Source organism: Pelodiscus sinensis, unplaced genomic scaffold (genome assembly GCF_049634645.1).
Source record: "Pelodiscus sinensis isolate JC-2024 unplaced genomic scaffold, ASM4963464v1 ctg41, whole genome shotgun sequence".
In the NCBI taxonomy this organism is placed as follows: Eukaryota; Metazoa; Chordata; order Testudines; family Trionychidae; genus Pelodiscus; species Pelodiscus sinensis.
Window position 1 is genome coordinate 1,554,158 of NW_027465993.1, and position 23,187 is coordinate 1,577,344.

At 65.9% G+C, this 23,187-nt stretch overlaps 1 protein-coding gene across 3 annotated transcripts; it reads left to right on the forward strand.

Moving 5' to 3' along the window:
- Nucleotides 1-1,291: 1,291 nt before the first annotated feature.
- Nucleotides 1,292-21,455, forward strand: LOC102458363 (allantoinase, mitochondrial-like). 3 transcript variants are annotated; one of them, XM_075917860.1, is made up of 11 exons: nt 5,857-6,570; nt 7,785-7,936; nt 14,595-14,709; nt 15,575-15,721; nt 16,252-16,297; nt 16,496-16,589; nt 16,861-17,047; nt 17,599-17,737; nt 19,819-19,991; nt 20,317-20,349; nt 20,799-21,455. In XM_075917860.1, exons 1-11 carry the CDS (start codon nt 5,974-5,976, stop codon nt 20,958-20,960), a joined length of 1,845 nt encoding a protein of 614 aa, XP_075773975.1. In that variant the 5' UTR covers nt 5,857-5,973; the 3' UTR covers nt 20,961-21,455. The 3 variants fall into 3 exon arrangements, with proteins under 3 accessions (XP_075773974.1, XP_075773973.1, XP_075773975.1); XM_075917859.1 differs by lacking the exons at nt 14,595-14,709; nt 15,575-15,721; nt 16,252-16,297; ... (4 more) ...; nt 20,317-20,349; nt 20,799-21,455 and adding exons at nt 1,292-4,639; nt 8,132-9,949 and having other exon boundaries at nt 6,413-6,570; nt 7,785-7,992; XM_075917858.1 differs by lacking the exons at nt 14,595-14,709; nt 15,575-15,721; nt 16,252-16,297; ... (4 more) ...; nt 20,317-20,349; nt 20,799-21,455 and adding an exon at nt 8,132-9,951 and having other exon boundaries at nt 5,840-6,570; nt 7,785-7,992.
- Nucleotides 21,456-23,187: the final 1,732 nt, after the last annotated feature.

Sequence of the window (23,187 nt, forward strand, 5' to 3'; positions counted from 1 at the left end):
AAGAATCCCAAGCATTGTTACAGGCTGGGGACCAACCAGCTAAGTAGCAGTTCTGCAGAAAAGGACCCGGGGGTTACAGTGGATGAGAAGCTGGAGATGAGTCAACAGGGGGCCCTTGTAGCCAAGAAGGCTAATGGCATATTAGGCTGCATTAGGAGGAGCATTGCCAGCAGATCCAAAGAAGTGATTATTCTCCTTTATTCAGCTCCGGTGAGGCCACATCTGGAGTATTGTGTCCGGTTCTGGGCCCCCCACTACAAAAAGGATGTGGACGCATTGGAGAGGGTCCAGTGGAGGGCAACTAAAATGATTAGGGGGCTGGAGCATATGACTTATGAGGAGAGACTGAGGGATTTGGGTCTGTTTAGTCTGCAGAAGAGAAGAGTGAGGGGGGATTTGAGAGCAGCCTTCAACTTCCTGAAGGGAGGTTCCAAAGAGGCTGGAGAGAGGCTGTTCTCAGTAGTGACAGATGGCAGAACAAGGAGCAATGGTCTCAAGTTGTGGTGGGAGTGGTCCAGGTTGGATATTAGGAAAAACTATTTCACTAGGCGGGTGGTGAAGCACTGGAATGGGTTACCTAGGGAAGTAGTGGAGTCTCCATCCCTAGAGGTGTTTAAATCTCGGCTTGACAAAGCCCTGGCTGGGTTGATTTAGTTGGGACTGGTCCTGCCTAGAGCAGGGGGCTGGACTTGATGACTCCTGAGGTCTCTTCCAGCTCTATGGTTCTATGATTCTAAGATCTGAAATCACCAGAGACTGCTGGGAAGAAGTCCTGGCAGTGAGCAGGTGGATGGCCAGTGTCCCACTGTGGCTGCCAGAGTCCAAGGAGCAGGAGGTTCTACACATCTGTCTACTTTGGCTTTTGTTTGCTTTTTATTTTTACACTCTTGTGCTCTGCTTTGATCTCTTGTCCTGCCAAGAGTGCGGCTGTGACGGACCGGGCCGTGTCTGGGCACAGCTGAGGGCGTCCGCTCAGGGCGAATTGCTCAACTTCAGGGCTCCTTACAGTCCCCAGACTGGTGACCTCTCCAGACAGGCCACAAACCAGTCCCACAGAGCGCTTCAGCAGCCTGCCTGAAGCCTCCCGAGCAAAACCCCTCCGTCACCCCAGCAATATCCGTGCCCCAGATGGCCCTGGGCCTCATACATAGGTGGGGGGGTCCTAGCACCCAATCCCACCTACCCCGAACAAGTTCTGTCCGGTCCCAAGAAACCAGCCACAGATCCCTGGTCAATTTACCCTCTGGACCTTACCCACAAACCACGCTGGGCCAATCCTTTAGACTCTATCCTCTAAAGGTTTATTACTACAATAAAGAAAAGCATGAGAGTAAGGTTGTTAAAGAATCATACATTACATGCATTGAATCTCCCAGTTCTCAATGCAGGCTCTAGCAGAGATGTTACAGCTGTTGGTTTAAAAGTCCTTGTTGCGCATCCTAGGATCAGGATGGGTCCACAGGTCTTTCTGGCTCTTTGATCCCTGCACTGCTGCCTCTGGGATGAAGTGCTGAGCTGAAGACCAAGATGGAGACCACCACATGGCCTATTTATCCCTCCTTCCTGGTCTCTTCTTGGCTACAGCAGGTCACCTGGCCCACGGCCTATTCCTGTGTTTCCTGCTGGTAGCCCTTAGGTATGAGTCACCACTCAGACTTGAGGTGTGTCCTTGGCCCATTGAGTGCCATTGTCCCACAGGGCCTCGCTAATTAGCATGTCCATAGGCCGGGCTCTGCCCAATGCTCAACCACATGCAGAGCAATATTCAGTATCCATACAAGTACATGCTTATAATTTCACACACAAGCATTATACAATCACATGACTAGTGTACACAGGATTAGCAGACAGTGAGCTACTATTCAACACCTCACATGGCCCCTTTTATACCATTTTTGGGGCCAACACCCCCCCCATGGGTGCAGCAGTGATCTGGCTGCTCCCCTCAAAATCCAGTAACGTGACAGCGGCCAATGTTTCCGAAGGCAACCATCTTGGGGTGTCAGTACTACCCCTGGGGGCGGCTCCGGGATTTCAGTGTATGGTTAGCTTTGCACCTTAGCATGCAGCTGCTGTGGTAATTGGTAGTTCTGGGTTCATTATCTCCTGACTGCGATCCTGAGTTGCATTTGCACTCAGATCTCTTTACCTGCCTCCCATAGTGTAAAGGGAACGGACAGCGGAGAGAGAAGTGAGAACGAATCAAGCCCTACATGCTGTGCAGTGCAGATACCAACTGAAGCTGCACACAGAGGTACCCAGATCTTGTAGCTGACTGTGCAAGGAGCTTGGGACATGGTGCTTTGTGTGCTGAGATTTCAGAGGATATCGTGACGTGGCCGTGCCATTGCTGGCAGGGGCTGACAAGGACCACCTGCACATTCAAAAGGTCTTCCTGAACCTTTGAAAACAAATCACTGACGTGGGGATCCCTTAGAGTCCTAGAAGTTCAAACAAAAAGGGACCCCCCCCACCGTCCAGTCTGAGCGCCTGCACAGCCCAGACCACCAGCACCATGCAGTGCCCACGTGCTGAACCAAACAGATGTAACGAGACCAAAGTCTCACCACCCTCGGCCCCCGACTGCTACATAGAATCACAGGCTACATCTGCACAGGTGGCTTCTTGCGCAAAAACTTGCGGGGTGTCTACAATGCACACGCGTTTTTGCGCAAGTAAATTTACAGTCTCGTGTCAGAAAACAGGGCTTCTTCCAGAAGAGTCACTCCTCTCCCCACGAGGAATAAGCCCCCTTGCGCAAGAGGCCAGTATAGACAGGCAACAGGAATTTCTTGCACAAGAAGCCCCTATGGCTAAAATGGCATCCGAGCTTTCTTGCGCAAGAGAGCGTCCACACTGGCACGGACACTCTTGCACAAACGCACATGCCAGTGGAGACGCTCTTGTGGAAGACTTTTTGCGCAAGAACTCTTTGGCAAAACAGTTCTTGCACAAGAAGCTGCCAGTGTAGACGTGGCCTATGTAGAGAACTAGAACTGGAAGGTTTGCCGCAGTGGGGGCGTGAGGGTTTGCTGAGTGGCTCAGTGAAAAACAATTCAAGGTTGTCGGAATTCAGACTTTGGAGTGCCGCTTCTGGGCCTGGGAAGAAGCACAGTCGGACGGAGTGCATCATAGCTCGGGGCTGAGCCAAGGAGCAGCGGCTGCAAAGCTCTTGGAGGCGAAAGGCCATGTTCTGTGTGCCATGGAGGAGCTGGACGCCAGGAGGAGGGCTGCATTCACCATGGAGAAGCAGGTGGCAGTTTCAAATGCTGGAGTTCTGAGAGTTGGGAAACCTCAGCGAGAGACACTGTTGTCTACGTTCTCTGTGCTGGGGCCAGGGGCAGGGGTGTCTTTCCGTGGCCACGGCAGCTCAGGGCCAGGGCCAGGGCCAGGGCCAGAGGAGCACGCCTCTCTCCTGGCCATGGTGCCCAACCCAGAGCTGCTACAACTGAGGAACAGGGGCCCCTTCCCTGGCTGTGCCCAGTGGAGCTGCAGCAGTCGTGGAAAGATGCCTCCGTAGCAGCAAAGCGACTCCGCCAGCCAGGAGAACAGGGGGGTTATTGCTTTTGCAGGATACAGCGCAGCACAGACGTGACGTGGCTGCAGGAGTCAGGCCCAGGATGCCTCAGGCCCCTTGAGATGGGGTGCCTGGGCCCCTAGGCTCCCAGCCCCTCCCCCTTAGTCCGTTTCCTTCATGATTCCAGCCAGAAACTGACTCTTCCCCCCAACACCCACTTCCTTTGTTCCCTCCCTTCCCTTAACCAGTGGGACTGGTCCGGTCACTGGCATGGGGCCCTCAAGGTGCCCCCCGCTGGGCCGTGCTCACAGGCAGAGGCCAGTCGGGGTCAGCCACAGCCCACAGCCCACAGCCCACACACAGCCACCAGCAAGTACTGACACTACAGCACAGCCATGTTGGTTCCTGTGCCAAGCAAAAAACCCCAACCCAGTAGAAATAAAAGGAAGGTTCTTGATGGTACAGCTGCAGGATAATGGGTTGTAGCACCCGCTGGAAGGTTTTCTCTGCTTGCTTTGCCACAGGCCAGAGGCAGCACTGCTCCTAAGGAAGTATTCCAGCAGAGAGGTTTTCCAAAGAAGGAAGTAAACGAACGTCTCCTCAGAGCCACACACGGCTTCTAAATGGTAGTGACCAACTGGCATTTCTCCAGGGTCTCACCGCCGACAGAGGCCGTCCAATGGGCGTCGGAGCCCAGCAGGCAGAAAGCTCAGGTTCACGTAAGCCTCCGAGCCGTCTCCAAAGGCTGGCCAACGGGAGACTTGGCTGAGCAGCAGGCTTAGCCATCCCTGCAGGTGCCCCTCAGCTGGCACTGTCATCAGCTCAGCTGCTTGCCCCAGCAGTGAGGTTCTGCTCAGAAATAAAAGCAAACCCGGGAGTTGGGAAGGGGAACGCCATGCAGCAGTGGCCTGCGCTGTCTGTTTGCAAAGCACAGAGCCCATCAAATATTAACTAGCCCCTCCCGAGGGACGAGAAGAACCTTGCTGGGGTCATTCGGAAAGTCCCCGGTCCCAAGGCAGCTCCAGAGAGGAGCCCCACGCAGCCGGGGACAGACGTGGAGGCACCGGCAGAGCACACGCCAGCGTAGGATGTCTGCAAAGCACAGGGAAGCCCCCCCGCCAGGTGAGCAGGGAACAGATCCAGCCCTCAGGGGAAGAATGCTGGGGCTAGCTGGCAGAGACCCTCCTGCCATGCGGCTCTGGGCACAGGGAGCCAGGCTGCATCTGCCCCCACTGGTCTCTCGCGGTTCCCTGCCCTCGTCCCTGGGCCGCGCTGGGAGCCAGTGTCAGCTGCACTGGAGACTCCTCCAGCCACGCCCAGGGGCACTAGCAGGAGGGGTCTAGCGCGGGGTGCTGGAGCTCCGGTCTTGGGTCCCACACGCTGTTAGCGAAGGGGAAGGGGTGAGAACACCCAGCAGCGGTGCAACAGTGGATGGGAAGTCGGGAACTGCTGTTCTCCCCGGGGCTGGAGCAGGTGTTCTCCACGGCCTGGGGGCCTGAGCTGACTCACCCACAGCTGCACACCAGAAGAAAAACACTTCTAAGGAAGGGGAGGGAAATCTGCAAGTGCAAAGGCATTGGGAACAATGGTACCTCAAATTTTTCCATCCATGTGCAGAATAAATTGTATTCTGCGCACCCGTTCATGTGCCAATGTGCACCACCCGTAGAAACACATGCTGCGGGGCGACATTTGAACCTCTCTTGCCCAAGCACTCCGCCTACAGGGAACACTGGCTGGGGACAAACTCTGTTCCTATTAAAGTCAATAGCAAAATGACTGCTGGACAAGCCTGAGCTGCAGCTGTCCCTGGTGCCACTTAGCGCCAAGTGTCTGGCTGGACTGAGGGGGCTCTAGCGCTAGCTTGGGGGTGCTGGGTCTGCCTGGCTGACGAGCTGGCTTTTCGCAGAGCCCTTGGCTCTCTGTGACTCCCCGTCCATCCAGTCACACTAATCCCTCTGCCCACCCACAGCCAGAGACCCCCGCCGCCCGTGCTGTGCCCTTCCCCTCTGGACACTGGGGTGAGGCAGTGGGGGGTGCTGTCCATTCAGGCATTCACTGGGCACGGTGCTTGGGCTGTGGGTGACCCCTATGGGCCTGCGTCTGTGAGCACGGCCCAGGGGGGTCGCCTGAGGAACCACAGGTCATGTAGACAGTGACCCAACTGGCTCTCACCTGTGGAGGGAAGGGGCGTGGCTTGGGGAAGGAGCATTTTTTGGCTGGGAGGACATGAAGGGAGGAGACTAAGCGGAGTACTGAGGGGCCAGGGGCCGGTGGACCCCACCCCAAGGGGGCTGAGGCTGCCTGGCCCTGACTCCTTATGTCCACATCACGCCTGTGCTGGGCTGTGTCCTGGAGGAGCAATAACCCCCCGTTCTACTGGCCGGCGGAGTCTCATCTCGCTGCAGACGGGGTGCAGGATCGGGGGTACCCGCCACAGTGGTGTCAGGAGTGGGATGCACTCACCCCCTTGCTGGGTCAGGAGGCCGCAGGGGGCTCAGCCAGCTGGAGGATCTGCAGCCGGGCGACTACGAACGGGTCACAGGGGCCCCGCTGCACAAGTTGGGGCTCCCCCCAGACGTACAGGAAAACGTTCCGGGGGTGCAGAAGGGGCCAAGGGAGACCTGTGTGGACCTGGCCTCCCGCCTGGCGCAGTCCTGCCGCCACAACAGGGCAGCTGCGGGGGCAGGGACGTCTGGCTGAATATGTTCAGGGCCCAGCACCATGAGCTCTCGGGAGCCCATAAGCAGGTTGGGGGGGGAATCGAATCGTGTTCTATGTTGCTCAGTGTGGGCACAGCTCCCCTCTGCCTGCCTGCCCCAGCAGCAATCCGCTGCCCCTGTGCTCCTCTCCCTTGGGAGGTACGGGGCAGCCCTTCTCTTCCCCTCCCCGCAGGAGCGGCCAGAGTGGAGCTGGGCTCGGAGGTCACGGCTGTGAGAAGTAGCCGGGTGGTGCTGGGAAATACCGTCTGCCCGGCTGAGATCAGCATCTGCAATGGCAAGATAGTCGCCGTCCTGCCCAGGGGGGGCCGGGCCCGTGCGGGCGGAGAGAAGGCAAGTGGGGCCAGAGCGCTGGGGCAGCAGAGCTGGGCTTGCATGGCTAGCTACAGCAACCCTGGGGCACCTTCCGGCCATTCGCCCCCGCTCAGACCTCAGCGTGCCGACGGCCCTGGGCTGGGCACGAGCCCACTCCCCGTCTGTGCTGTGCGGCGGGGCTGCGGGCAGGCCGCACGGAAACCCACGGCCCGAGTGCCAGAGTGCAGCAGGGCAGGCCGCACGGAAACCCACGGCCCGAGTGCCAGAGTGCAGCAGGGCAGGCCGCACGGAAACCCACGGCCCGAGTGCCAGCGTGCAGCAGGGCAGGCCGCACGGAAACCCACGGCCCGAGTGCCAGCGTGCAGCAGGGGAGGCCAGACGCTGTGCGCGGGGGAAACGTCCTGCCGCCTCGTGCTCCTGACAGGGCCGGCTCCGCTCCCGCTGGGACGCCAATGGCAGAGTTAGGGCCTCTGGCTACCGCCGCAGCGTGGGGCAAGGCAGGCCCAGGGCTCGCACCACCCCTGTGGCCCTGCCCGTCTCACAGCAGTGCCCTTGCGGATGAGCTTCCAGCCAGCGGGGTCCTGCCCCGGTGGAGCAGAGAGCAATTCTCTTCCTTTCCGCTTGCCCCTGGGGGTGCAAGCAGCTCATGATCTGCTGGGCTGGTGCATGAGTCTCAGCAGGTCCCTGGCGTGGCAGGTCACAGACCTTTACTTGCTATTAGAAATGTGATGCCCGTGAAGGTGGCATGCTGTGCTTGGCCCTGATTGGTGGGGTAACTTGCAGGGCCAGGCCAATTCTTGCATTTTCAGGTTGAAGATTTGCCTTCTCCAAACAACGGCTCTTGGCCCCACTGCTCCCGCCAGCTCCCTGGGGATGCTCCTTGCAAGCGAGTCCCAGGGGGCTTTCCGCACGGCCAGTGCCACGGCTCATTCAGGAGCAGGCTGCGACTCGGCTGGCTCTCCCGTAGAAACGAGGGACGAGGGACGGACCCTCCCATCCCCTGCCCTGCTCGCGGCCCTAGGGACCCGCATCTCGGCTCGGAGAGGAGCAGCGAGCACGCGGCTGCAGAGGGTTGCAAGGCGGCTCCTCGCTCCAGGAGGGGCTCCCGGGTCTGCTGCCAATTGCTCGGCACGGGGCTGATCCAGGCCAGGGGAAGGTGGTCTGAGGATGTGGGCTCGGGGCTCCGGCATTAGCCCGTGGCCAGGACTGTCTGAGAGCCCCTCTTCCTGCAGGTGCTGGACGTCGGCGACCTGGTGGTGATGCCCGGGATCGTAGACTCCCACGTTCACACCTGCGAGCCGGGGCGCATGGCTTGGGAGGGCTATTCGTCTGCAACCAAGGCTGCTGCTGCCGGAGGCGTCACCACCCTGGTGGATATGCCACTGTACGGTACCAGGGCGGGGAGGCAACACCCCCCTTGGGCACCCCTGGGTCCCCCCCGCCGGCGTGCACTGGGGGGGGCAGCCTCTCCAATGGCAACACCCCTCTTGGGCACCCCTGGGTCCCCCCCGCCGGCGTGCACTGGGGGGGCAGCCTCTCCAATGGCAACACCACCCTTGGGCACCCCTGGGTCCCCCCTGCCGGCGTGCACTGGGGGGCAGCCTCTCCAATGGCAACACCACCCTAGTGCACCCCTGGGTCCCCCCCGCCGGCGTGCACTGGGGGGGGCAGCCTCTCCAATGGCAACACCACCCTAGTGCACCCCTGGGTCCCCCCTGCCGGCGTGCACTGGGGGGCAGCCTCTCCAATGGCAACACCACCCTAGTGCACCCCTGGGTCCCCCCCGCCGGCGTGCACTGGGGGGGGCAGCCTCTCCAATGGCAACACCACCCTAGTGCACCCCTGGGTCCCCCCCGCCGGCGTGCACTGGGGGGCAGCCTCTCCAATGGCAACACCCCCCTTGTGCACCCCTGGGTCCCCCCCCGCCGGCGTGCACTGGGGGGCAGCCTCTCCAATGGCAACACCACCCTTGTGCACCCCTGGGTCCCCCCTGCCGGCGTGCACTGGGGGGCAGCCTCTCCAATGGCAACACCCCCCTTGTGCACCCCTGGGTCCCCCCCGCCGGCGTGCACTGGGGGGCAGCCTCTCCAATGGCAACACCACCCTTGTGCACCCCTGGGTCCCCCCCGCCGGCATGCACTGGGGGGCAGCCTCTCCAATGGCAACACCACCCTTGTGCACCCCTGGGTCCCCCCTGCCGGCGTGCACTGGGGGGCAGCCTCTCCAATGGCAACACCCCCCTTGTGCACCCCTGGGTCCCCCCCGCCGGCGTGCACTGGGGGGCAGCCTCTCCAATGGCAACACCACCCTTGTGCACCCCTGGGTCCCCCCCGCCGGCATGCACTGGGGGGCAGCCTCTCCAATGGCAACACCCCCCTTGTGCACCCCTGGGTCCCCCCCGCCGGCGTGCACTGGTGGGGCAGCCTCTCCAATGGCAACACCACCCTTGTGCACCCCTGGGTCCCCCCCCCGCCGGCGTGCACTGGGGGGCAGCCTCTCCAATGGCAACACCCCCCTTGTGCACCCCTGGGTCCCCCCCGCCGGCGTGCACTGGGGGGGCAGCCTCTCCAATGGCAACACCCCCCTTGTGCACCCCTGGGTCCCCCCCGCCGGCATGCACTGGGGGGCAGCCTCTCCAATGGCAACACCCCCCTTGTGCACCCCTGGGTCCCCCCCCGCCGGCGTGCACTGGGGGGCAGCCTCTCCAATGGCAACACCACCCTTGTGCACCCCTGGGTCCCCCCCCGCCGGCGTGCACTGGGGGGCAGCCTCTCCAATGGCAACACCCCCCTTGTGCACCCCTGGGTCCCCCCCCGCCGGCGTGCACTGGGGGGCAGCCTCTCCAATGGCAACACCCCCCTTGTGCACCCCTGGGTCCCCCCCGCCGGCATGCACTGGGGGCCAGCCTCTCCAATGGCAACACCACCCTTGTGCACCCCTGGGTCCCCCCCCGCCGGCGTGCACTGGGGGGGCAGCCTCTCCAATGGCAACACCCCCCTAGTGCACCCCTGGGTCCCCCCCCCGCCGGCGTGCACTGGGGGGCAGCCTCTCCAATGGCAACACCCCCCTAGTGCACCCCTGGGTCCCCCCCCCCGCCGGCGTGCACTGGGGGGCAGCCTCTCCAATGGCAACACCCCCCTTGTGCACCCCTGGGTCCCCCCCCCCGCCGGCATGCACTGGGGGGCAGCCTCTCCAATGGCAACACCCCCCTAGTGCACCCCTGGGTCCCCCCCGCCGGCGTGCACTGGGGGGGGCAGCCTCTCCAATGGCAACACCCCCCTAGTGCACCCCTGGGTCCCCCCCCCCGCCGGCGTGCACTGGGGGGGGCAGCCTCTCCAATGGCAACACCACCCTAGTGCACCCCTGGGTCCCCCCCCCCGCCGGCGTGCACTGGGGGGGGCAGCCTCTCCAATGGCAACACCCCCCTTGTGCACCTCTGGGTCCCCCCCCCGCCGGCGTGCACTGGGGGGCAGCCTCTCCAATGGCAACACCACCCTTGTGCACCCCTGGGTCCCCCCCCCGCCGGCGTGCACTGGGGGGCAGCCTCTCCAATGGCAACACCACCCTTGTGCACCCCTGGGTCCCCCCCGCCGGCATGCACTGGGGGGCAGCCTCTCCAATGGCAACACCACCCTTGTGCACCCCTGGGTCCCCCCCGTCGGCGTGCACTGGGGGGGGCAGCCTCTCCAATGGCAACACCCCCCTTGTGCACCCCTGGGTCCCCCCCGCCGGCGTGCACTGGGGGGCAGCCTCTCCAATGGCAACACCCCCCTTGTGCACCTCTGGGTCCCCGCCCCCGGTGTGCGCTGGGGGGGCCCGTCCCTTGTGGCGGGCAGGGTGAGGGGAGAGCGAAGAGGCTTGCCAGCGAGCACTGCGCTGGGCGTGAGGCGTCTCCTGCCTGGGCTGCGTGTGGGTTGTTAGGCCCAGGCCGCCCCCGCTGAACCCAGGGTCCAGGCAGCAGAGCCGGAGCAGGGGGGGGCTGGTGTAGTGAGTGTTCTAGGGGGCCCTGAACTGTTCGCTGCTCTGGTCCCCGCTTTGCCTCCTCCGGTCCCGCCCTTTATCCGCCTGGTGCTCCCGGCGCTGCCCTGCACAGCGAGATCGGCCTGCGCCCCGCTAGCAGCGAGCTGGCCCGGTCTGCCCCGCGCCCTCCTCTGCCCCCGCCCCCTGGGGTCTGCCCCGCACCCTCCTCTGCCCCCGCCCCCTGGGGTCTGCCCCGCGCCCTCCTCCGCCCCCGCCCCCTGGGGTCTGCCCCGCGCCCTCCTCTGCCCCCGCCCCCTGGGGTCTGCCCCGCGCCCTCCTCTGCCCCCCGCCCCCTGGGGTCTGCCCCGCACCCTCCTCTGCCCCCGCCCCCTGGGGTCTGCCCCGCGCCCTCCTCCGCCCCCGCCCCCTGGGGTCTGCCCCGCGCCCTCCTCCGCCCCCGCCCCCTGGGGTCTGCCCCGCGCCCTCCTCTGCCCCCGCCCCCTGGGGTCTGCCCCGCGCCCTCCTCTGCCCCCGCCCTCTGGGGTCTGCCCCGCGCCCTCCTCCGCCCCCACCCCGTGGGGTCTGCCCCGCACCCTCCTCTGCTCCCGCCCCCTGGGGTCTGCCCCGCGCCCTCCTCCGCCCCCACCCCGTGGGGTCTGCCCCGCGCCCTCCTCCGCCCCCGCCCCCTGGGGTCTGCCCCGCGCCCTCCTCTGCCCCCGCCCCCTGGGGTCTGCCCCGCGCCCTCCTCTGCCCCCGCCCCCTGGGGTCTGCCCCGCGCCCTCCTCCGCCCCCGCCCCCTGGGGTCTGCCCCGCGCCCTCCTCTGCCCCCGCCCCCTGGGGTCTGCCCCGCGCCCTCCTCTGCCCCCGCCCCCTGGGGTCTGCCCCGCGCCCTCCTCCGCCCCCACCCCGTGGGGTCTGCCCCGCACCCTCCTCCGCTCCCGCCCCCTGGGGTCTGCCCCGCGCCCTCCTCCGCCCCCACCCCGTGGGGTCTGCCCCGCGCCCTCCTCCGCCCCCGCCCCCTGGGGTCTGCCCCGCGCCCTCCTCCGCCCCCGCCCCCTGGGGTCTGCCCCGCGCCCTCCTCTGCCCCCGCCCCCTGGGGTCTGCCCCGCGCCCTCCTCTGCCCCCGCCCCCTGGGGTCTGCCCCGCGCCCTCCTCTGCCCCCGCCCCCTGGGGTCTGCCCCGCGCCCTCCTCTGCCCCCGCCCCCTGGGGTCTGCCCCGCGCCCTCCTCTGCCCCCGCCCCCTGGGGTCTGCCCCGCGCCCTCCTCCGCCCCCGCCCCCTGGGGTCTGCCCCGCGCCCTCCTCCGCCCCCGCCCCCTGGGGTCTGCCCCGCGCCCTCCTCTGCCCCCGCCCCCTGGGGTCTGCCCCGCGCCCTCCTCCGCTCCCGCCCCCTGGGGTCTGCCCCGCGCCCTCCTCTGCCCCCGGCCCCTGGGGTCTGCCCTGCGCCCTCCTCCGCCCCCGGCCCCTGGGGTCTGCCCCGCGCCCTCCTCTGCCCCCGCCCCCTGGGGTCTGCCCCGCGCCCTCCTCCGCCCCCGGCCCCCTGGGGTCTGCCCCGCGCCCTCCTCTGCCCCCGGCTCCATGGGGTCTGCCCTGCGCCCTCCTCTGCCCCCACCCCCTGGGGTCTGCCCCGCGCCCTCCTCTGCCCCCGGCTCCATGGGGTCTGCCCTGTGCCCTCCTCCGCCCCCGGCCCCCTGGGGTCTGCCCCGCGCCCTCCTCTGCCCCCGCCCCCTGGGGTCTGCCCCGCGCCCTCCTCCGCCCCCGGCCCCCTGGGGTCTGCCCCGCGCCCTCCTCCGCCCCCGGCCCCCTGGGGTCTGCCCCGCGCCCTCCTCCGCCCCCGGCCCTCTGGGGTCTGCCCTGTGCCCTCCTCCGCCCCCGGCCCTCTGGGGTCTGCCCCGCGCCCTCCTCCGCCCCCGGCCCCCTGGGGTCTGCCCCGCGCCCTCCTCCGCCCCCGGCCCTCTGGGGTCTGCCCCGCGCCCTCCTCCGCCCCCGGCCCTCTGGGGTCTGCCCCGCGCCCTCCTCCGCCCCCGGCCCCCTGGGGTCTGCCCTGTGCCCTCCTCCGCCCCCGGCCCCCTGGGGTCTGCCCCGCGCCCTCCTCTGCCCCCGCCCTCTGGGGTCTGCCCTGCGCCCTCCTCCGCCCCCCGCCCCGTGGGGTCTGCCCCGCGCCCTCCTCCGCCCCCGGCCCTCTGGGGTCTGCCCCGCGCCCTCCTCCGCCCCCGGCCCTCTGGGGTCTGCCCTGTGCCCTCCTCCGCCCCCCGCCCCCTGGGGTCTGCCCCGCGCCCTCCTCTGCCCCCGGCCCCTGGGGTCTGCCCTGTGCCCTCCTCCGCCCCCGGCCCCCTGGGGTCTGCCCCGCGCCCTCCTCTGCCCCCGGCCCCTGGGGTCTGCCCTGTGCCCTCCTCCGCCCCCGGCCCCCTGGGGTCTGCCCCGCGCCCTCCTCTGCCCCCGGCCCCCTGGGGTCTGCCCCGCGCCCTCCTCTGCCCCCGGCCCCCTGGGGTCTGCCCCGCGCCCTCCTCCGCCCCCGGCCCCCTGGGGTCTGCCCCGCGCCCTCCTCTGCCCCCGGCCCCTGGGGTCTGCCCTGTGCCCTCCTCCGCCCCCGGCCCCCTGGGGTCTGCCCCGCGCCCTCCTCTGCCCCCGGCCCCCTGGGGTCTGCCCCGCGCCCTCCTCCGCCCCCGGCCCCCTGGGGTCTGCCCCGTGCCCTCCTCCGCCCCCCGCCCTGTGGGGTCTGCCCTGTGCCCTCCTCCGCCCCCCGCCCCGTGGGGTCTGCCCCGCGCCCTCCTCCGCCCCCGGCCCCCTGGGGTCTGCCCTGTGCCCTCCTCCGCCCCCCGCCCCGTGGGGTCTGCCCCGCGCCCTCCTCCGCCCCCGGCCCCCTGGGGTCTGCCCTGTGCCCTCCTCCGCCCCCCGCCCCGTGGGGTCTGCCCTGTGCCCTCCTCTGCCCCCGGCCCCCTGGGGTCTGCCCCGCGCCCTCCTCCGCCCCCCGCCCCGTGGGGTCTGCCCTGTGCCCTCCTCCGCCCCCCGCCCCGTGGGGTCTGCCCCGCGCCCTCCTCCGCCCCCGGCCCCTGGGGTCTGCCCCGCGCCCTCCTCCGCCCCCGGCCCCCTGGGGTCTGCCCCGCGCCCTCCTCTGCCCCCGGCCCCCTGGGGTCTGCCCCGTGCCCTCCTCCGCCCCCCGCCCCGTGGGGTCTGCCCTGTGCCCTCCTCCGCCCCCCGCCCCGTGGGGTCTGCCCCGCGCCCTCCTCTGCCCCCGGCCCCCTGGGGTCTGCCCCGCGCCCTCCTCTGCCCCCGGCCCCCTGGGGTCTGCCCCGCGCCCTCCTCCGCCCCCGGCCCCCTGGGGTCTGCCCCGCGCCCTCCTCTGCCCCCGGCCCCCTGGGGTCTGCCCTGTGCCCTCCTCCGCCCCCCGCCCCGTGGGGTCTGCCCCGCGCCCTCCTCTGCCCCCGGCTCCATGGGGTCTGCCCTGCGCCCTCCTCCGCCCCCGGCCCCATGGGGTCTGCCCCGCGTCCTCCTCCGCCCCCGCCCCCTGGGGTCTGCCCCGCGCCCTCCTCTGCCCCCGGCCCCCTGGGGTCTGCCCCGCGCCCTCCTCTGCCCCCCGCCCTGTGGGGTCTGCCCCGCGCCCTCCTCTGCCCCCGGCCCCCTGGGGTCTGCCCCGCGCCCTCCTCTGCCCCCGGCCCCTTGGGGTCTGCCCTGTGCCCTCCTCCACCCCCGGCCCCTTGGGGTCTGCCCTGTGCCCTCCTCCGCCCCCGGCCCTCTGGGGTCTGCCCCGCGCCCTCCTCCACCCCCGGCCCTCTGGGGTCTGCCCGGCGCCCTCCTCCGCCCCCACCCCGTGGGGTCTGCCCTGCGCCCTCCTCCGCCCCCGGCCCTCTGGGGTCTGCCCTGCGCCCTCCTCCGCCCCCGGCCCTCTGGGGTCTGCCCCGCGCCCTCCTCCGCCCCCCGCCCCGTGGGGTCTGCCCCGCGCCCTCCTTTGCCCCCGGCCCTCTGGGGTCTGCCCTGCCCCCTGGGGGGTCTGCTCTGCGGCTCGGTAGTGCTCTCCCTTCCCAACGAGGGAGGGTTTGGATCTAGTGAAACTGCCCCCCCTCCCCGGTCTCTGCCCTGCCAGGAACGGTATCTCCCCAACCACAACTCTGGCCACCTTGGACGCCAAGCTGCAGGCTGCCAAAGGGCAGTGCCATGTGGACGTAGCCTTCTGGGGCGGAGTCGTCCCTGGGAACCAGGTCAGTGCATCCGGCTGGGACAGAGCCAGGGCAGGCACCAGGCCTCCCCTGCTCTCTGGGGCGCACGTGCTGGGGGCCTCTGGCAATCTGGCGAGAAGTCACTCCAGGAAGGCAGCACAGCCAGAAATAACACAGGGGACGCTGACCAGCCCCCGACGGCTGGGGCGGCCAATGATGCTGAGCAAGCCTCCAGCTCAGCTGACCTGCCTGCCCTCAGGGGGTCGTGTGGGGGAAGAGACAAGGCCCGTCCTGGGGATCCTGCTAACAAATCTGTGTCCACTTGCAAGACTCCCATTGACTCCAGGGGGGAAGGGTTGGCCCTGGCTCCTGGAGAGGCTGGTGACAGAATCCCGTTCCTGGCTGTTAGATGAGGCGCCTGGGCCAGCCTGCAGGCCTGGGAGGGGTGGCTGGCCAGGCCACGGGTCAGTAACGTCCAGACAGCTGTGGAATCCCGGGCGGAGATCTGGGCTTGGAGATGCGGGTTTGGAGGCTGAGGGCCGTCTCATTCGGCCTTCGGCAGCGGTAAGTGGCCAGAGGAATCGGTGGCCCTGGTCCTCGCGGAGCAGAGCTGTCCCAGGCGCCAGCTGAGCTGGGGGCCAGGACGAGGCCTGGTGGCCACAGGGACAATCGTCAGGTGCACGTCCTAGGCAGACTTTGCTGAGATGTGGGTCTCCGCGCTGGAGCCATCGGGACGGGCTGGGGGCCTGGTGCCGGGTAACCTGCCAGCGTGGAACATGACCCGTCTCGGGCCTGGCCCCCTTTCCTGGGCTCAGCTGGCCACCTGCAAGTGCTAGGGCCGGGCTGCAGCTCCGCCAGGCACGGGGATGTCCAGGCCTGAGTGCATCTCTTGTGCCGCCTGCTGTAGGACGAGCTCCTGTCCATGCTGCAGGCTGGCGTCCCCGGGTTCGCGTGCTCCCTGATTGCCAGCGGCGTGAAGGAATTCCCCCACGTCTGCCCCCAAGATCTGCACGTGGTGATGAACGAGCTGCAGGGCACAGACTGTGTCCTCTTGGTAAGTGTCACCTCCTGTGCCCGGCTCCAGCGGTGCCACCAGATCAGAGCAGCAGCATGTCCCACGCCCTGCCGTAGGGACCGCCGGCCGCACAAAGGGCAGAGCAGCGTGGGGCTGGGCCCAGCGGACAGTGTTCCTGTCCTGGAAACAGAAAGCAGATATTGATTTCCAGCTTCCTCCCCCAAATCTCACCACCCCCTGGACAAGCTGCTTCCCTGGCCCGTGACCCCAGAGGGACAAGCACCCCAAAAGCCATCAGCAAATTAGGCAGAGCCAGCCCTTCCCAGCACCCCAGAAGTTGCCATAATCTGTGTGTCAGTAGCCCCGCATGGCAGGCGATTTCCAAGAGTTTCCATTCCCCAGGAGCTGGCCAGGCTCCTCTCCGGTGTGTCCGAGAGCATGAGCCAACAGGCCAGCCTGCTTCCTTGCACCAGCGGGCACGGGGAGGAGTAGCCCTGGATGTGGGGAGGGGGCTTGGCACCCCCACCTGCCAGCACTAACCCTTCCCTCCGGGTGGGTTTGCTTTCCAGTTCCACGCAGAGCAAGACCTGGGCCACTGGAACCCAGCGCGAGAGGGTACGTGGGGAAGGCTCTAGGATGGGAAGCGCGGCTCTAGGTACCCAGCCTGCAGGGGGCCTGGCCTCCGCCTCCTTCAGGCCCCTTGCGGGGCGCCCACAGACACAGGCGTGAACACCCCAGTTCCCCACGCCGTGCGCCCGGGCCACCTCCGCCCCGCTCACACCCCTGACTCGAGCCCCTTCCTGGTGTCTGCAGACCCCACAGAGTACGGGGCGTTCCTGGACTCCCGCCCCGACGCCATGGAAACGGAGGCTGTCCAGACCGTGGCTGACCTCTGCCTCCAGTACACGTAAGGGACCGGGGGGGGGGGGGGGCGTGCTTTCGCCGCAGTGACCTTTGACCTCCAGATGTCTCTGTCTGACCCCGCCCCTGGGCTCTCGGCTTTCGTTGCACAAAAGGGTGGGCGGCGCCGTGCTGGCCGCGAGGGGGGTGCGCACACACCTGGCCCCCCCAGCGCAGGTGCAGTGACTTGGTGTAAGTGGGCGTGTTGGGCACCCCCCTGCCCAGCGGGGAGCTGCCAGCCGACAGACGAGGGCCGGTCTCTCACTCCCTCCTACCAGGGTGCCCTGCCACATCCTCCACCTCTCCTCCGCCCGAGCCCTGCCCGTCATCAGGGAGGCTCGCCAGAAGGGGGCGCCGCTCACCGCAGAGACTGCCCACCACTACCTCAGCCTGGCGTCCGAGCGCATCCCCCCCGGGGGCACCTGCTACAAGTGCTGCCCTCCCATCCGGGGCAAAGCCAACCAGGTAGCGAGGCCTAGTGGGGAATCCCGGAGAGCACAGGCCATGAGCTCCCCAGGGTGGGGAGGGGCGGCTGGCGGGGGGCGGCTGGCAGGGGGCGGCTGGCGGGGGGCGTTCTGCCGCTCCGGACTCTGCCCCAGCCTGCAGGGCAAAGGGAAGTGACCAGGGGCAGCTCAGCAGGTCCCCGGCTGGCCCGGGCTTGGCCCGCGGAAGGGAGCAGGTGCCTTGGCGAGGGCAGCTGCTGTGGAGTCCAGGGGCAGAAGCCAGGCAGCCGGGCTCCAGATGCAGGAATTACGCACCTGGCTAGGCAAGGCCCAGGGCCTGTAGAAACCAGCCTGGGGTACTGGGCATCCTGGCAGGAGGCTGTCAAAGCTGCACTAACCAAGGCCTCCCCCGCTCCACGGGAGTGCTGGAGCCCATCCAGCACCCAGGGCAGCCCCTGGGACGTCCGCAGGGCTCACCACTGCCCTGTCTCACGGGGGCATCGGGGCAGCTGGCCAGGCCAGGCACTTCCCAGCCCTGCAGGCCAGGTAACCGCTCCCTTTCTCCTGCTCCAGGAGCAGCTCTGGTGTGCCCTGCAGGAGGGGCTGATCGATGCCGTCGTCTCGGCCCATAGCCCCTGCTCGCCAGACCTCAAACTCGGGGAGGACGGAGACTTCCTCAGGGCCCAGGGAGGCATTGCCTCACTGCAGTTTGGTAAGGGGGCTGGCCGGGCAGCCTGGCTGAGCCTACCTAGGGTTGCCGGGGTCCAGTATTCGCCTGGACAGTCTGGAACGTGCGGCCTCTGTCTGGTAAAAACCCAGAAAATACCAGACATGTAAAACGTCCGGTATTGTCTGTTTTTCTCGGACAGAAGGCTGCTTGGGACATTCTTCCCTTGCCACATTGGGCAGGGGAAGTGGGAAGTGGGAAGTGTGGGAATTTAAAGGCATAGTGACTTTTTTTTGTGCAGGTTTTTTTTTATTTTTTTGTTCAACAGCTTTGGTCCTCCATTTGTTTGTTTTGCCCAACAAGTTTGGTTTAGGGTTGCCAGGTGTCCGGTATTCACCTGGACAATCCGGTATTTTCTGATTTTTTTCCCCGGCCAGGAGGCAAAAATGCCGGGCACCTGGCAACCCTCCAAACACTCAGTGCACAGCCTCCCTCCTCCCAAACCCCAACACCCCCAGCCCTCTGACCCCATGCTTACCTGGTTCTGCAAGGCTGCCGGCACAAAATGGCTGCTGGCAAAAAGACCAAGAGGACTCAATGACTCCCCTGGGTCTTAGTGCTCAATGTCTCCCCTGTTCCTATCCCTGCACTCACTCTTAAAGGGCACATGCTGTTTTAATGCTGGTTGATTTTAATTTTTTTTAACAACTTTGGTCTCCCCCCTTTTTATTCTTCAACAGAATTTTTTCCCGGTGTTTGTTTGTTTGTTTGTTGGGGGGGGGCGGGTGTTCGGTATTTCTGTTTCAACCATCTGGCAACCCTAGTTTGGTCCTCCCCCTTTTTTCCCTCAACCAATTTTTTCCCCACCATGTTTGGTATTTTTTGTGAAAGCATCTGGCAACCCTAAGCCTGCCAGATGGTGCCCTGCAGGGCTGAAGTTCCGCCAGAGCCCTCTGGAGCAGAGCTGCTGCGGTAAATACAGTAGAACCTGTAGGCGCCCTTCTGCCTCCCCCTCTGCAGGGCTAAAGTCCCAAGGCCCCCCCCCAGCCCCCAGCTGAAGCCTGGAGCCCTCAGTGAGGGGGGCAGGAGACTGGGAAACAAGCCATAGTCTACACTCATGGTATCCGAGGGGATGGGGACTCCTGCAGACTCCAGTTGTGGCCCAGGGCGGTTTCTGCCTCATCTGCTGCCCAGCCCCACCAAGCCTCAAGCCGGCTAGCCCAGTCCTGCATAAGTCTGTTCCTGTTCTCCCACCATGTCCCTCTCCCTGCTATCTGGGCCCCTTCCAGGAGTGCAGCAGCCACATGGGGCATCCCGGGCACACGTGTGTGTGGCTGTTTCATGACTGGCCATTGCCTGGTTTTAGCAGCAGGCGGCATGAGCGCGTCTGGCGCTTGGAGGGGCGGCGGCAGGGCGGTGGGCATGTGCTCCACAGCCTTTGGTGGCTACGGCAGCTGTTGGAGCCCTGGCCAGCTCCAGTCTGTTAGCAGCCCCTGTGGTGTCATGGGCAGCACACGCACTCACACTTCAGCGCAGACCCTTGCTCCCACCACTCTCGAATACGGTAGAGACCTCTCCAGGCACCGCAGCTCAGTCTCAGGAGCAATGTGTGGCCTTCCACGGGCCACGCCATAGAGCGGCCTGGATCCCCCTCCGTGCGTGCTGACAGCTACTGGGACCACACGCAGGGTGTGACGGCGCGTTGGGGGTTCCCCGTCTCCTGCACCCCGAAATGGCACAAACAGACTTCACCAGCCGGTGGAATTGAGGGTGGTTTATTGCTCCTCCAGCACAGCGCAGCACAGATGGAATCTGGTTACAGGAACTGGGCTAGGATGCCTCAGGCCCCCTTGAGATGGGGGAGACTGGGCCCCTAAACTCCAGCCCCTTCCCGTAAGCTCTCCTCCATGCCCTCCGACAGCCAGCAACCAACTCACTAACTTCCAGCCCTGCCCCCCAGCCAGGGCAGCATTCCACCTTCCTTTGTTCCTCTCCATGGGGGGTGTCTGGGCCCTGGCTCAACAAGTTTGGCATTAGCTCTGCCTAGCGAGGTTTTCCCTGCTGGGTCTTGCTCCAGACAGCAGGGGTCACCACAGCCCAGCAAGTACCCCCACTACGTCACACAGGGCTCCCGCTGTTCTGGACCTCAGCAAAAGCCAGGGGATTCTCCCTCCACGACGTGGTGCAACTGATGTGCACCAACCCGGCCCGCCTGAGCAGACTGGCTGAGCGCAAGGGGGCGCTGTGCCCAGGGATGGATGCCGACTTGGTGATCTGGGATCCCGACAAGGAGTTTGAGGTAATGATGGGCGAGGCGTGAGGCACACGGTTGTAATCGTGGGGACCCGGGACACGTCTCTGGCTTGAGAAGCGCTGGTTGGGATCTCCGGAGCCGCTGTGGCAGGCAGGCGCTGGACCGAGACCCGGCGCTTGGAGAGCGTTGTAGCTGCTGCTCTCTTTCGTCTCCTGTGACCTGTTGGCCGGAGAAGGAGCGCACGCTTCTGTGTGTCTCTCTACCGGAGGCAGTCCCTGCTGAAGCTAGTGACGAGATTCCTATTCCGGGGGGGGGGGGGGGGGGACACGTTCTCAGGTCAACAGCCATAAAATTCTTCTCTCTTTCTTAGGTGAAGAAACACATGATTCAACATGAAAACCAGGTACAAGACTGATTCCTGCTTTGTTTGCACAGAGCCCCCCTTTCTGCCAGCCCCGGGAAAGTGGGAAGCCTTTAATCTGCCCCCTTTGTTATGGGCAACCCGCTGTAGAACACGCTCCTCCTGCGGCCTCTCGCTGCCAGGAGATCCCGCAGAGGCACCAGTGGGGTCCCCGACGTGTAGGGCTTCTAATTGCCTTCTCTGGCCAGGCTCGGGGTTCCGTGCACAGCCCAGCCACGCCCCTGGCAGGCCACCGCCTCGCAGCGACAGGCTGTCCAGTCACCGTGCAGCCGAGTCATTGGCTCCCTCTTGTAGAGCAATGGCCTAGAGGCACGAGCATGAGGCTTGGCTGGAACATCCATGCCTGGCATCTTCCGGCTCGCAGCCGGGAAGTCCTGCTCACTGCCTAGGCGGGGAGCTTGCTTTGCACTCACGGGGCTTCTCTCTCCTAGCTGAGCCCGTACCTCGGCTTCCAGCTGCGCGGGGAGGTTCTTGCCACACTCGTGCGAGGCAGGCTGGTTTATCTGAGAGGGAAGCTCGCACCCAAGCCAGAAGGGAACCTGCTTGTAACTCAGAGGAAGCTGCTCGAGAGAGTCTCCTCGCCCTACTACTGACGGGGGATGCAGGAGAGAAGGAGGCCAGGGGACCAGCCAAACACCTGACTTGGAAAGGGAAGAGAGTTGCATGGGGCGGGGGAGGGGAGTCACCGAGGGCATGCCCCCCTCTCTGGCCCACGCCCATCCGCTCACACTGGCAGGTCTCCGAGAGGGAGAGAGAAGTGAGACCAGGGAGCAGAAAATTCCTCTCCTCTCGCTGCCTTGTGCTGAGCCCCACACCCAATTTACAGCCCTAAGCAGGCGTCTGGCTGGGAGTTTGACATACGCCTCCGGAGCCTGGGCACCCAGCTCAGCTGGATTTGGGCGCCTGATTCCCCAGGCTCCTGTGCAGGTCCCAGCGTTGCTGTCGCAATGGCCGATGGGAACAGACTGTGCTCTGCCTACGTCAGTGACCAGCTCTCCCCTGGAGCTGTGCAGGGCTCAGAAGTGTGTTTCTGGCGCGCTGGGTGGCACTGGATGTGGCTACGCTTCCAATAAAGCAGCACGCCAGCCTGTGTGTGTGAATGCGCAGCCTTGCGTTAGGCCACAGCTGCGCCCTCCGAACGCAGTTCAGCCCGTAGTCAGCGCTCGGGGGCCACGGCTGGAGTGGCGGGGGGCAGCTGAACTCAGCCACGTCTGCAGAGGGGACTGCTGAGAGGGCAGCGTGACCGGCCCTGGAACAAACTCCAAGGCTGGGGTGGAGACCCCACGTCCAGCAAAGCTCTAAAAGAGGCCCTGCTAAGACAGCCCTCCCCTCGCCTCTAGCGCTGGGCCCTCCTCAGCCCTGGGCCATGCAGGTCGGGCTGGCGAGTCACTGGCCTCAGCAGCTGTGAGCAATCCCTCCGCTTGTTTGACTAGTCCAAAGTGCACTAGCCTGGACCTGCCGTCCCAGTGCCTGGGACACGGGGAGCCTGCTGTTGGGTGGGGGACAGCCCCATGCCACGCCCGGCTCTCCAGGGACAGCCCCATGCCACGCTCGGCTCTCCAGGGACAGCCCCATGCCACGCCCGGCTCTCCAGGGACAGCCCCATGCCACGCCCGGCTCTCCAGGGACAGCTGGGAGGGTGACACGGGAAAGTAGCTTTGTGTTTGCTCCCCTCTTTGTACAGACCTTGCCCTTCGTGCTCCGGGCGAGGGAGGCACAGACAGACCCCTGAAATGACACTGCCAGTTGGACGATCTTATTCATCCCGTTTCTTCCATCAGGCCTGATCCCAGCCCCTGCCTAGCGTTGCCAGGTGTCCAGTATTGGACCTGGTATTTGCGCCCTCCGTGCCGTAAAACAATTCCAAAGATACTGGACGGTTAACATGTCCGGTATTTTCCGTTTTCCCAAGGCCCAGCTCGGGCACCTGACTGAAGGCCGCGTGGGACATGCAGCCTGCACTGACTGTGGCGGAGGGAGCGGGGAGCACAGCCCAGGAATCAAAGGGGCCACCCCGGGCCCCAGGTCCCCTTCTTTTTTTTGGTCAACAGAATTTTTTCCCGGCGTTTTTCTGGGGTTCGCTATTTGTATAAAACCATCTGGCAACCCAACCCTGTGACCCGAGAGAGTCTTGGAACAGGGCCCCCCTGGCAGCTCAGAGACGGCTGGGAAATGGGGGGTTCATCACCACACTGAACCCTGGGGGGTGAGAGGGCCGGGGTTTCCCCGTGGAGCAGACGTGTTCCACGCACACGTCCGTTAAGAACTCCCACCCTCCCCAAGTCCACGAAGGCCCCTTGCTGCCCCGCGGCCTGGCCTCTGCCCCGGGTGTCCACAAGCACAAGGCTTCCCACGCCAGCCTGGCCGCGGGGGCCGGAAGGGGGGAGCGCACGCTGGGCAAACATCAGCCAGTCTCAGCAAGTTCTCGAAACCTTCGGCTGGGGCGGGGGAGGGGTGTCTGCAGGACACGGACCTATGAGTAAGGCAATCGTCCGCCTGGCCCAGCTCACGCCCCTTGGCAGGGAAGCCGGGGGGGGGGGGGGGGGGCATGGGACTTCCCTGGCAGAGTCCGCCCCGTCCCCCAGTTCGGGGGTATCTGGCCAGCAGGGTGGGCCCCATCCGCTCCCAAGCTGTTTTCCCTGGAACCCCTGAGGGCATCCGGGCTCTGGAGCCGGACCCAGAGCAGAGCCCCAGCTGAGGGGCCCGGGTGCTGGACGAATTGAACCGGAGGCTGCAGTGAATGGGGTGCTGCCCGGGGCCAGAGCCACGCAGGCGTCGGACGAGCGTGAATCCAGGAAGTGGGGCTCCCCGCATGCCTCT